This window comes from Tamandua tetradactyla, chromosome 2, assembly GCF_023851605.1.
Source record: "Tamandua tetradactyla isolate mTamTet1 chromosome 2, mTamTet1.pri, whole genome shotgun sequence".
NCBI lineage: Eukaryota > Metazoa > Chordata > Mammalia > Pilosa > Myrmecophagidae > Tamandua > Tamandua tetradactyla.
Genome location: NC_135328.1, coordinates 214,650,025 through 214,663,659, shown reverse-complemented (window position 1 = coordinate 214,663,659; position 13,635 = coordinate 214,650,025). Strand labels below are relative to the sequence as shown.

General features: G+C 55.4%; 1 protein-coding gene across 2 annotated transcripts in view; it reads right to left on the bottom strand.

Annotated features, from left to right (window-relative positions):
• CASZ1 (castor zinc finger 1) overlaps positions 1–10,842 on the bottom strand; it is a 55,845-nt gene extending 45,003 nt beyond the window's left edge. For both annotated transcript variants that reach the window (XM_077151340.1, XM_077151341.1), the window contains exons 1-2: positions 10,682–10,842; positions 10,159–10,197 (exon numbers count right to left, since the gene is read on the bottom strand). In XM_077151340.1, the coding sequence (XP_077007455.1) occupies positions 10,159–10,197; positions 10,682–10,730 (88 nt within the window). In that variant the 5' untranslated portion in view covers positions 10,731–10,842. The remainder of the gene's footprint in view (positions 1–10,158; positions 10,198–10,681) is intronic.
• Positions 10,843–13,635: the final 2,793 nt, after the last annotated feature.

Sequence of the window (13,635 nt, the reverse complement as noted above, 5' to 3'; positions counted from 1 at the left end):
CACACCCCTGTGCCAAACTGAAATGGTCTCCCAGTAAACCAGGGGGCAATGTCCCAATCTTTTCTTTCAGTAAAGTCTAGGCTTACACAGAAACATCTGACAAGCACGCATCCATGAACTTGTCTCCTAGGAGAATGCCCATTAATTTAGATTTTCTTCCTGAAGTGCCCTGTTTCTAGTCCATCCATTTCCATTTCGCTAGAGAGACAAATCAGAATGTTTCTCAACTCCCTTTCCACCCATCCCTGCAAACATGTGGGAGCACCTCTTTCTCGGGTGGAGGCATAATGGATGCCTTTAGATGAGGCTCTTCTCCAAAAAGCCCAAAATGCATTTGCATCAATGATCTCATTTTATCCTTGTGAGGAAGGCCCAGGGATGGCATCACATATTACCAATGGGACACATGAAGCCCAGAGACCTCCAGGGCCTTGGGCCAGGCCACACGGCCTACACCCGGGGCAGAAGCCTGTGCACCCTCTGTCAACACCATTTGGGACATACTGAGAGCAGCCATGTTCTCTTGGGAGGGATACTCCACTCCGTGGCTGTCTACCTGCATTTGGGAATAAACCCTCCCTGCTCGTGACATGGGAAAACTCGCTCTGTCTTTTTCTGCCCCTTTCACCACCATCTTTACAAGGGCCTGTTCCAGGTTGAGGAGAAGGGGGGGGGTCACTGTGAAGAGGGGTGGCTGTAGGTGGTAGCTGATGTACTTTCCTATGCCCGTCAGGGGTTTCTAGACTGTACCTGTCATGCCTGGGGCAGTATATGCATGCACCCAAGTATACATGCACCTCAAGGGTGGCCGACCAAGGGGCATGGCCTTCATGAGCACCAAACAGTTTTAGGTGGAGCAACCCATCATGCGCAGAGACATATTCTAGTTTGTGACACACTGGGGTTCTCCAGGAAGGGGTCATCTCCTGCCTCCCAAGCAGGGTTGATCAACTGTCCTGGTTGTCCCGGCACAAGGGGAATCATGGGATGCGGGACTTTCTGTTTTAAAATGGGGACAATCCTGGGCCAGTCAGGAGGGGTGATAACCCTCCTTGAGGTCTGGCTGTCTGAAACTCTCCCCAGGATCCAAATGGGTCTATCTCCTGTGGTTGTGTCCTCTTGGGGGGGTCAAGTGCTGCTACCATGTGGGTGCATGGATGACATAGGCTTCTTGGGCCTAGAAGAGCTGAGACCAGCCTCTCCCTTTCTGGGGTTTGAAAAGCTGGCCCCCATCACTGAAAGGGTCCATGAGCCCACACAGAGAGGGTCTCCAACTGAGTAGGTCACTGGTGGGTCCAAGAGTAACCCAAGGGACAGGACCAGCAACCGAGATTGGGTTTAGAACCGTTCCTGCTCTAGAACCGCTCTGCCTAAGACACTTGGCTTTATCAGATGCATGTGGCCTACCAACCAGGCCCTTTGTTATAATTCTTTCATTAATTTACTATTAGATGGGAAATTACTCCTTGTCCAGGAATATAAGTTTTCATCTTATTTTAAGTTAGAGTCTTAAAGCAATTACCCAGGCATCTGGTGATGACTTCACCCCACCCTGAGACTATACAGACCCCAAACTCCAGATCCTGGAGGGGGTTCCCAGGCAGAACTGGGAGCCCCTAGATACCTGGCTGGGGTCCTGGGAGGGAAGGGGGTGTACACTGTAATCTCAGATATTTGCTGTTTATGGAAAAACTCCTTTCCAGCGCCACCTGCCCCACGAACCCACTAGTGACAGTTGTTGAAAAGCCTCAGCAGCTGGTGCCATGGGATCATTTTCTATTTTTAATTGTTTGATTGGAATATTAACTCATCTAGGCCCATTCCCAAGACACAGTTCTCAGCCAGAGGGTTTCCCCTACTTCCCATACCTTCCTCTCTCTCTAATCAGAAATTGCTTTTGAAAATAATAACTGGAGACACAAGCCTTTGTGAGTTTGCTTGGGGCCCCTATCATTGGAGACAGCAAGGAAGTAGACTCCTAACCCACCCCGAGGAACCCCTTGGAGTTGACCGACTGATCCCAGGCCTCAGGGAAAAAGGGGCTGGCTGGAGAATGCAAGGCCACTAACATTTCTTATGTGACCCCATTTTTCTTGGCCAAAGGAAGCCCTCAGCCTCGCCCTCTGCTCTCTGTCAGCCCCTTGACCAACCTCAAGGGCAGAACCGAGGGCCTGGGGTCACCTGCAGAGCTCCCAGTAAGGGAGGGCAGGGACACTGGGAGGGAGCCCGGTGCCCCTGGGCTCAGAGGGGCTGGACAAGAGGGCCTGGCTTTCTTGTAACTCCCATTTACAAGAGGAAAAGAGAGCAGGTTTCTCCATGGAGCCCACAGGGGAATCCGTAGGCTCATCACTGTGGAAGCAACTGGCTGCCCAGAAGCATGAAGGGCTCCCAGTCCCATCCACAGATGTGAAAGTCACATGACCCAGCCTCAGCTAAGTGTACCTGTGAAGCAGACCATGCTGCTGGGGACAAATCCATCCCCTTTGCCCCCACCCCAGCCCTTCCCAGAGAGGGACCCCCTCTTAGCACAGTTGCCTCCTAGCATGACAACCCTCTGGGCCCCGCTGCCGCGCCCTTCCCTCTCAAGGTCAGGGAGCGGTCCACGCCACGAATATTTACTCACCGGACCGCCCCGTTAGCAGCACTCACCACAAATATGCTTTCTGATAAAGTGGCAGGAAAAAAAGTCTAGGGCTCAAAACAATGTCAGAAATCAGCCCCCACCCCCACAAGGGAGAGTGCTGAAGGGAAGAAGCTTTTCAGGCTCACTCTCACTTTTCTCCTCCCTGTTTCACCTCCCAAGTTGTGAGCTGTTGCTTAGGGGACCCAGGGGCTGAGGAACGGGATTTGGAGATGGCTCTCAGCTAAGTGCAAGGTCTTGGCCCCCAAACGGCTGGGTCTAGAGGTAGCAGGGTGGGGTGCGGGCCTCTGCTTCCACTAGTCACAGCCTAAGTGGCCTCTGGGGGAACCAGGGACGAGCCTGGGGGACTCCTACCTCTGCGTCTCCCTGGCCTGTCTCACCTCACTGCATTCCCTTCCTGGCCACCCCATCCTCCCTCTGTGCACGTGGGCTTTAATGTTTTTATTACCTGTTTGACTCGTTGCCTTACTGCTTCTCCCCTTAATGGGGCCGTAACCGTGGAAACGAGGAATAAACGGCCACCAGAAAATGAGATGATTAAACAGGTCACCCTGGCAAAACAAACTAAGCACAAGGAGCCTCTCGGGTGGGAGTGGAGGCGGCCCCCCTCCCACCACCACACACACAGCCAGAAGGCCTGGACCAGGCCCCAGGCCCCCCTTCTGAGGTCCTGGAAGAACTGGGGCAGATACAGTTCTGTTGGGCAGGGAGGCACCTCGTCGTTCCCTCCCAGGGTGTCCCACTCTGCAGCAGCCCTCCCACCTTGCCATGGTCTTAGGCTCTTAGGCTGAGCCAGTGGCCAGGAGGGAGGCATTGAGCAAAAGGCAGGTAGGAATGGGGAAGGGAGAAGCACTTCTCAGGGACCCAAAGTTCTAGGACCTACTCCCTCCTGGTTTCTGGATGATTCCTGATTTCTCACTACCCTGGAGTTCCCCACCTCAAGTCTGCAAGGCTCCCGAGGTCTCCTGTTCTCAGACAGCACATTCCCTTCTTGGGGCCTCCTTTAGTTCATAGAGAAAGCCCTAAAAGAAAAGGCTAATGCAGGTCAAAGCTCAACTCCAGAAGGTACAGGCAATGTCCTGGTCTCAGACAAAGAGCAGCAAGAGAGGCCCTCTGGGCTAGGGTACCAAAGAGGAGGGCTGTGGGAAACCCTGAGAACAACCCCACCGCGAATGTAGAAGGAACCCATGGACAGAGGTCCAAAACTCTGGCAATCTGGGCTGGCATCAGTACGAGCCCACTCCTCTTCTTTCTGCCCTTGCTCCCTTCTAGCTGGAGAGATCCCAGAACGGGGATCTAGTGAGGAAAGACACACAAATGGACACAGTACAGTAAATTCTGCTTGTGGGGGAGAGGAACAGAAGGGGGAGTTAGGGATGGGCAAAGAAGGAAGTGGCAGAATCCCAGACCACACACTGGCTATGGCCCACCTGACCCCCACCAGCAAACTGCTGGTGCCGAGCCTGACCTCAGACCCCAGTTCCTCTTGGTTCCAGGCATTGTCACAGCAGCTGATGTGGGGTCCCCATCCAACCAAACAAAGCTTATCTCTATCCTTGGGCTCCTGCCCCCCTTCATGTCATCCATAATTCTGGCCCCACTTCTTCCTGTAAACCAGCCTCCAGAAAGCTCTCGAGGAGTGAAACCTAGGTCCTGAGGGAATCGGCCAACATTTCCTGTCTTCCTTCTTCTGTCCCACTAACAGCAGAGGGAAGTCCTTGGGGGAGAGGCCCATCAATCAGCCAATTCTACCAGCACTTATGAGGAGATAAGGCGCAAGACCCAACCCTGTACCAAACTCTGAGAGGAGATGTCAAAGCAGCAGATGGTGTCCAATGCCTGCTATTATGTGAGCAGCAGGAGCAGAAGCTAACACACTCCCTGGCCTCGGCTGAGCATTGCCCTGGCCCACCAACATCAGCCAGTCCCCTGCCTGCCTCCTATCTTCGACTTTCCAAAGCCAGTGGGCATGAGGCTGGAAGGAGCAAGGAGCAGGGGGGAGAAAGATGGGCAGGAAGGGCCTGGATTTAGGGAGCTGGGTGGTCTGACAAAGAAAGGCAGAAAAGTTTGATTACACCCAGAGGGGGTGATATGTGCAAGAAGAGAGTAAAGGGGTTAGGTGGACACCTAGGAGGCATAGGGGTGGGCACAAGGGGACATCTGTCTGCCTAACTCCATCTGCCCCAGTACTTTATCCTCTGAAGTTCAAAGGCCACTCCTTCCCAAAGTTCTCCGGATGCCCACCCTGGGCACCACTGCCTGGTTCACAGAAAAAGGCACCTGTATTTCCCTCGATCAGGCTGGCTGGGCAAAGTTAAGGAGGATCACAGAGTCTCCATTTCTGTGTCTCCTACAGCAGGTGCTCCCCAAGTGCTCATGGAATTGTCACCTGTACCACCTACAGGGTGTCTGTTCCCCACAGGGAACACCATGTCCTGATGAATCTGGAGTGTGAGGATATGATTCTATCCCATGGTCAGACAGCCACCTTTGAAGAATTCACCGAGCTGAGCAGTCTGCCCCTCTTCTGCAGGCAGGGTCCACCAGCCTCCTCCACCCCCTGCCTCGCTCCTTCCTGCTCCTACTCAACCCTGGCCTAGCTACGCCGGAACAGCTGCCACTTGCCTTGGGGACCCACAGGCAGTAATTACTACAGAGCAACTTCCTTCCCCCTCTGAAGATGAGGAAGGGGAGAAGGTAGAGGAGAGGAGGAGGAGGCAGCTTTAGGAGCCCGGGCAGCCAAGTTCTAAGAACCAGTTCAGGGAGGACAGTTTTCAAAAAGCCTTAGGGTCCAGGTGAAAGGAGAAAGGGCCTATACCCCTAAGAACGGCAGATATGCTGGAGAAGACGAATGGCGGGGCGGGGGCACTGGACTAGGTGAGAGCCTCGAAGAAAAGCCTTCCTGAGCCCCACCCAACCCCAGACAGGCAGTGGGCAGGGACCTCAGCCAGGGCAGCGCTTTAACGAGGAGATGCTGCTGCCGTGACTCAGCCCTCCGAAGGTGCCTCCATTTGTTTTATTTTTCCATCATAAAAACTCAAGCTGCAACTTTACCAGATTCCCTGGCTGTGGGGGTTGGGGGGATGGTGCAGTGACAAAGAGGGCTGGTAGAAAGATCTGACATCAGCCCCCACAGCCTTTCTTGGACAGAAGAGCTCTTGGGCTCCCCTGGCTGGTCCCTACCTGGGCAAAAGGGTCCGGGGTGGGGGCCCCTCTAGGGATCCTCCTGAAACTGCCCTCTCTGCCAGTGCCTCCTGTTGGAGGCCCACGTTTTGCTCTGACACTTTATACCTAGTACCAGGGCTAGTACAGAGACCCCTCCTAGGAACCCAGTACCAGGTACTTTATGCCTAATACCAGGCCCAGAACAGTCTGTCTCGCATGCTTTCCATCAAAAGGAGGGCCCATATAACGCATGTCTCACCTCATCTACCAACCCCGCCCTCCCAAGATCACCCTACTGAGTCCTCCTGGTAAAACCAAGCTGGAGTCAGGGAGCCAGGGCACTGAAAAGTCATCAGATGCTCGGGTCCCCCCAAACCTCACCAGTGGGTGTGCAGCAGCCTGTGTTGGAACAACATCAGGAAATGCACCACCTCTGAAAAAGCCAATCCTGCCCTGGGTGCGGAGGCTCCTTCCTGCCAAGATGGTGCCGGAGCCCAACACACTCCACACACCCCCAGCAGATGGGCAGAATGGGTGCCCAGCCTAACTGCAGGGACTGGACCCAGCTCAGACTGGTCGGATGGGTATATCTGGCCAAAACAAAGGCTGGAGGGAGGACAATCAAGGGCAACCAGCTTTATCTGCCCCAAACATGGTCTGGAACCTCCTTCTTCACTAACAGTACAAGAACCTTCCCAATCACATATATGCTGGATTCCTAGGCATCAACACCCCTGGCAAGTCCTGGCCTTGAAATGGAGGCCTAGGGAAGTCCTGTGGGTCTAGAGGAAGGCTAACCTCAGGGCAGCCGGGAGCCTGAGCAGTGAACACTAGGGCTGGGCTGGGGAAGCCAAGTTCATTGCTCCCTGGGATCAGGTACCAACTGGAAGAAGACTGCAGCCTTTTTCTCTTACCTCAAGACTCTGCCTCAACCTTATGCCATGTGCTCTTAGAGCCTGTAGCTACTAGGAAATTCCAATGAAGACCAGGCCAGGGGGGTCCAGATGCAGGGCAAAAGGGTCCCAGCCCAGAGTCCCAGGGCTTATCCCAGGGAGAAAGAAGCAGGCCTGGCTTGGCAAGTAGCATCAATTCCTTTCATGCTAACCTCAACCTCCTGGTTCCAACAATGTGCTAACCCTGGGCAAGGGTGGCCCTCACCAGCTCTCCCTGTGGTCTGGGGCCTTTCTTTTGAACTCTGCTCTTTTACCTACTTGGCCCTTGACCCCGGATCCTCCAGTGGACAACTCTTGCCCTGGACAGTCCCTCCCCTTTCTCTCAAGTTCCCCCAGAGGAAAGAGTGCCCATTTTACCCAACTCCTCAGGCATCGAGGGCTAGTTTCTTCTCAAGGCTCAATTGCTGTTTTCATAGCTGTTTCTAGCCTGGCTTCCAGTTGTATTTAGGACCAAGGAATCAACCTGCGAAAGGCCTAATCCTGAGGAGCATCCCAACTGCCAGATGGATTTACCTGTGTCTGAAAGCTTCCTCCCTTTCTCCCCTCCCCCTTACCGGTTCCCTCCCCGAGGGAAATCACTCTAAAAGGCCCTAATGGAACTAGGTCCTCCCCTCTTCCTCTCTCCTCCCTCCCTTCCTCTCTCTCCCTTTCCTTTTTTTTTTATTAGCATTTGTGGAATTTATTCCCAAACTCTCCTAATCTTCCGTACACAACCATTTGATTTGCATAACCCAACCCCCTCTCATAAAAACTGGCTGCTAGTTTAATTAAAAAATGTAAATTTGCTGTCATCTCGGGGCCTGGTGAATTAGGACGACACCGGCATTTTTTATTGCTAAAGACGTCCAGATTGATCCAGCCCTTGGCTGAACTATGGTGGGGGAAAAGGGGTCCACAGGGCCCCCAAAGATCTTAAGGTCCTGACGTCCCCTCCCAAGAAGGCTTGGTTCTCCCACCAGTGAATTACTTATGGCTGTAGCGCTTCAGTCCCTAGACATGTCCAAGGCTAGAGGCAATGTTAACCCCTGAGCCAGTACATGTTGGGTCCCTGGTGCCAATAACCTTTTAGGGCTGGCATTGCCAGCCTTGTACCATGCTGGAGAGGCCCACAGCAGAAGCTGCCCAGGGTGCCCTGAAGGAGAGACCCAGGCTGCACTGGCAATGACCCTGGCCAGAGATGAGCCCCTGGCCCTTCCTGGGTCAGGAGAGGCTTCCGAAGACGAGCCTGGAGTCAGCCTGGGCCTGGCTCAGAGGGGATCCCAGAGTGCCCACCTGCTTCCCTTTTTTGGCAAAGAGGGGGGAAATGTACTTTTCTTTTGAAGTTTTGAGATTAAGTGAAACTTCCAAGTTCAAAGAAGAGGCTGCGATGGTATCACCAGATGACTCCTCCAGGAAATAGCATTCTGACAACCTGGCCCTCCCCTCACTGAATGGCCAGAGTCCAGGCTAGGCTCCTGCCACAGGAGGGACCAGCTGACCTCAAGGGCCCTCTGAGTTTCTAGGAAAAGTGTTCACAGCTGTCCCTGGAGTGCTGGGAGAAGTCAATCTCCTAAAGGCCTCAGAGAGGTGCCACAAGAGGTTCTGCCACCCGCTTCCTGCCAGGCCAGGAGGCCCTCACTCCTGCAGAGGCCTCCCTAAAGAAGGGCTTTGGAGTCAGGCCCCCATGACCAACTGGGAGGGACGAGTAGGTGTCAGACAGGAGGACGGATGCCAGCTCCAGTTGGCAACTCTGGAGAGGAGGAGGAAGACGAGGAGGGCCCTCCTTCCAGCTGAGTAATGCCTGGGTCCCATGGGCCTGCCCACAAGCAGAGGCTTGCCTGCCCCAGGTAGGGGATGGTGTGCCTGCCCCGGCTCATAAGGTCTGGTTCTTGGCTGGGATGGGTGGGAGCCCCATTTCTGAAGAAAGGGGGCGGAGCCTGAGACGGAGGCAGTGAGCCTCCTGATCAGAGGTGGAGGCAGGCTGGTTCTCTGTGGGAGGGGAGAGCAGGGAGGGACTGGGTGGCACCCATGTCCTTGGATACCTTCCCCACTTTGCCCAGTAGGGGATGCTGCACCTTTCCTGGGCCCAGAGGACCTGAGTACCCCCTTACCAGATTAGCCAGCATCATACCTGGAGAGGCATAGCCTCAAGAATTCCATGGAAGACCCACATCCACTAACACATGCCCCTTTCTAAAGCCTGTCTCCATCCACCTGGATCCCCCATCCTGACTCCTGCCTGTTTGACCTCAGAAGGTCAGATGTCAGCTCACAGGTCTCACACATGGTTGTCCCAACGGCTATGCCATGAACTTGGGCCTATTAAAGGCAACAATTCGAACAGCCACTGTCATCCCTGATTCTATTATCAGTGAAGCAGAAGGGTTCAGAGATCAGCCTCGGCGAATTATCGTCTGTTTATTACTGACTTTTTTTCCCCTAATACTTCGGAAGAAGCTCGCTGCTTTTATCAGCCAGGATTCAAGGGTCTGGGTTAAGTTTTGGTTTCTTTGGAAAGGGGTAATGGAAAGCCTGAAGCGCTTAAGGCAAATCTCCCTCTGGGCTCAGGTGGGAACCCCAGATGGGAAGAAAAGAGAACTAATGAAGAATATCAGATAGAAACCAATAAAACACCCAAATCTCAGGATCAGCTCTGCCCTAGGCCAGCCTAGTGCTATCTGAAACCCTAGCCTAGGCGCCACGCTGGCCCCCAGAAAACAGTTACCCTAGTCTTAGTAGTTTGCCGGGTCTACCCCCTCCCAGGGTGGAGGCTATAAAGGAAGATGGGGCGAGTCCTGGGCCCCTCACTTTGAACTGATAACAGCCGTCTCATCCCACGGATTCTCAGGTGAAAAATACTCATTAGCCATAATAAGCAGCTTGATCTTCCGACACAGCCTTGTCCCAAATAAATTAAATTCCTTTACCTTGAGACAGTCGCCCCAAAACCAGACTAACCACCTTTCTCAACAGGACGCGGCTTTCAAAAACCAAACCACCCCCCACTAAAAAAAATAAAAACACACACCTCACAACCAGACACACAGAGATCTCTGCAGGGGGTGGGGTGGGGGAGGAAGAAAAATACACGGAGCCATACACAAACCAGGGAGAACAAAAACCCCCACAAAAAATCCCCAAATCCTCTCTCTGGGTGCCCCCCAGCGCCCTCATCCCTCAGCTCTTTCACAATGACAAGCATCAAATTAGTCACAGTGGCCAAGCAAGTAACAAATAATCACAATATCATCAGAAGTCTTGCAATCCAGAAACCAGGGCAAGAAAACAGCACCCGACCCTCTCCAGGCCAGCCCCCACCCGCCGCTCAGCCGCTACCTCATTGGGCTAAAAATAATAACTTCCGTAAAAGAACCGAAAGAAAAGTGAAAGAGCCTTCCCTGGGTTCCCACAGGCCAGTACCTGTTCCAAGATCCATTCTCCTCTCTTCGGTCCCAAACTCTTCGAGGAATGCCGAAAAAGAAAGAAAGAAAAAAACAGAAAAGAAACAAAAAGCTGATTAGTCTCTTGCAATGCCCCCCCATCTCCCCCCACCGGACACCACAACCCAGTCCCCACCAACTCCCCACACACGCGCGCATCGAAGGACAGACAAATCCCCGGAGCTGAGGGTGGGGTGGGGGGAAAAGAGGGACCGAGGGAGGGAGCGCGAGCCAGGGAGGGAGAGCGAGAAAGTTTCTTCCCTCCTAGCTCGCTCGCTCGCTCTCACGCTCCGGCATTGCACACTCGAAGGGGCTCCACTGTGCTCTCGAGTTCATTAAAGTAAAAGAGAAACTATTTATAGACGCGGCTCTTCCTCGGGGGGCCTCGGCCGGGTCCGAGAGGCCGAGGGGCGTCCCCTGCCAAGCGGGCCCAGGGCCCTCTCGCGCCGTCCCCGCCCTCGCACCGGCGCCCCTATCCTCCCCCGCCCCGCTCCCGTACTCACCATAGTCGGAGAGTCGAAAGCCGAATTCACTTAAATAATCAACTTTCATAATACTTAATTAATGCCTAATTGCACCTGATTACTCCCCGAATAACAAGTTGTTTTAAAACCCTGATGTCATTGCTCCTGACGGTAGCACTCGGGGTAACAGTTTGGCAGGAGGCGCGGGCCGGGCGGGCGGGGGCGGGGCCGGGGGCGCGGCCAGACTCCGAGGAGATTGGCAGTGCCGGTTGGGCACCGCCTACTCCGGGCTGGGCCGCGGCGGCTCTGCGCAGGTGAAGGAGCAGCGCCCTGCCCGTCGCGCGCTCGCTGCCCGCCCCGCCGGCAGGCTGGAGTCCATGGGCTTGGGCTCTCCCGCGCCACCGCGCGTCGCCACCCCCCCACGCGCGCGCGCCTGACCTGAGGCGCGCCGGCTCGGGCGGCCGGCCCTCTTTGCTCAGAGCTCCCTCGAACCTTTGACTAGGTGCTCGGAGGTGGGCGGGGACTGGGGTTCTGGGGTTGGGTGGGGATGCGGGCTGGGCGGAGGTGGTGGAAAGCTCGGTGGGGTTGCGGCCGCCTGGAGCGAGGGTCCCGTGGACAGGGCTCGGGCACGCGCGCCAACTCTCGCCGGCCGCGCGCTCGCACGCCCGTCTCGGCCGCTCGGGACCCGCTGCGGAGCGCGCCCCACGCCCCGTAGCCTTGCGCGGACTCATTCCTGGTCCCGCGCTGGCGCGCGCAAACTTTTCCGCGCCGGGCAGGTGGGAGGCGCGCGCTGCCGGGGCCGTCGTGGGGGGCGCGCCTGCTCTCCCGCAGCGTCCCCACTCTCCCCGCGGGCTCGGAGCTGTCCGTGGCTAAGGGGCTTTGTTCCCCCCACACACACCCTGTACCGTGGATTTCCTCATTTCTGGGTTGGTGCTTTAGAGTTGGAAGAAGGAAGCCTTCCGGGGCGGTGAGACTGGGCCTCGCGCTCCTGCAGCCTCGGCGCACCTGTTCCAGGCGCCCAGGAAAGCCGGGGCCGGGGCTTTCTACCGGTTTGGTTTGGTTTTCCTTTTAAAATGGGCCCTCACGCCCTGTGGGCTCGCTTGCACGGGGGCCCCATCTCACGCGGCCAGACTCGGGGCACCGACCCCCTTGGAGCCAACCAAGGAAAGGGACGCGAAGGGCCAGGGGGTCCCGTAGCCGCCTGCGGGCCTCGCGGGAGGTGGGGGTTTGTCGCGAACCCCTGTACATCCCTTATCCCTCTTCTCCTTTTCCCTCCTGCCTCACAGTTCAGCTACTGGCCCGGGAGCTGGGACAGAATGCTCCCCTCGAATGCCCCTGGGCAGCCTTTCCTCAGAGCACTCCTCCACAGAGCCGCGGCCATCACTTACGGTTTCTTCCCTACCCTCTTGCCGCTGCCTTCCGCCAGGCCCTTGAAAAGCCCTCTGCAGACAGAACACCTGTGCCCCCAGCCAAGCCTGCCAGTGCCTGCCACCTGCTCCCCCTGTCCCTTGGGGTCAGGCTTTGCCCCTTCCCACATCAGACCACATTTCCTGTCTTTCCCAGATCCTCACAGGCCCTAGGGTGACTTGCTCTCTCTTTGCTCCTCCTTTTCCCCAGAGAAAGCAGTTTGGTGGGTCTGTTAGCCATGTACCCCCCCCCCCCCATCCCACATTCCCATACTTCTCTGTTGCAGCCTTATAGGCTGAGAGGCCTTAAATTTTAGTGGTGTGGGGACAGGGGGAGGCCAGGTGAGCTGGAACTCTGGGCAGTGTGCAGTGGAGGAAAGAGGGCCATGGCTCACCAGGCCTGGTACCTCTCTCTGCCCCTTGCCCACTCAGCCTGATGCCTTCTTCCCCTCCCCAGGCTCCTCTCCCTTCCCTTCCTTCCTTCCTACTTAGAGAGGGCCACACTGCCTTCAGATGAGGAGATAGAAAGAGGGCCCAGCTTCTCTCTAGCCATTAGGCAGCATGTAGCAAAATGGTGCTGGCCTATTTTTGCAGTATTTCTATTTTGCAAAGGGAGGGGCCCATAGAGGCCTTAGGGCAGACACAGGGAGTTAACAGTCTACTCTCAATTTCTCCTTATTTTTCTTTTCCCATTTTAAAATGGCTCTTTAATTCCCAATGGCCTTACAGGGAGCTTAGCATCCCTCTCCTATTCGGCTGCCCTTCCTGATGCCTTCTTGGCAACTCTGTTCCTAGTTGTTACTCAGTCCTCCACCCTTCAGGCCTGCCCCTATCACTGTGTAGGAACAGCAGCTGGCGAGGCCTGAAAACTTCACTGAGCTTCCCCTGACCCCAAAACTATGAATTAGGGGGCATTAAAACCATGAATTAGGGAACAGAGCTCCTTACACAAACCAAACCACATTCTGACAATAGCTGGACCTGGGCATACACATGCTCGCCTAGGCAAACAGGCAGTGGGACCACGTGCTTCTACTCCCTACCTGGGGTCTCAGAGAGGGTGTTTGTGTGCCCAGGGCAGTTCTGGGGTGCAGACACGTCACTAGGCACTCCCACCCAGGATTCCCCAGTTCAATACTCCTGCAGCTGTGAGTATGTAACCACAGACAATCTCACACCCCAACTCCCAGTACCCAACCTCTGTTTCCCTGTCTCAGCTGCTGGGATGTAGAAGGAAGCCTGAATGATGTAGAAGGACTGCCTGGGTGGAAGGGGTGATTCTGGGTGCACCTGAAGATGTTTGCACATATGGGAAGCACACCCTCAAATGTCCTTCCAGCGGTGATGGTGGTCAGTGCCAAAGGCCTTACCTCTCAGGACAGCATGGGAGGGGGAAAGGCAAAGGTCTTCCCTTCCAATAACCTAGGCAGGGCCAACTGGACTGGCCTCCCAATAAGTATGGGGTCCTGGCGGACAAAGGCTGGAGAACAATGGCCAACGGGTGTGACTAACAGAGAGCTGGAAGGCTGGCAGAGTGGGCTGGGCCAGCTAAAGAGACCCATAGCTTAGCCAGTGGTGGAGGGAGGC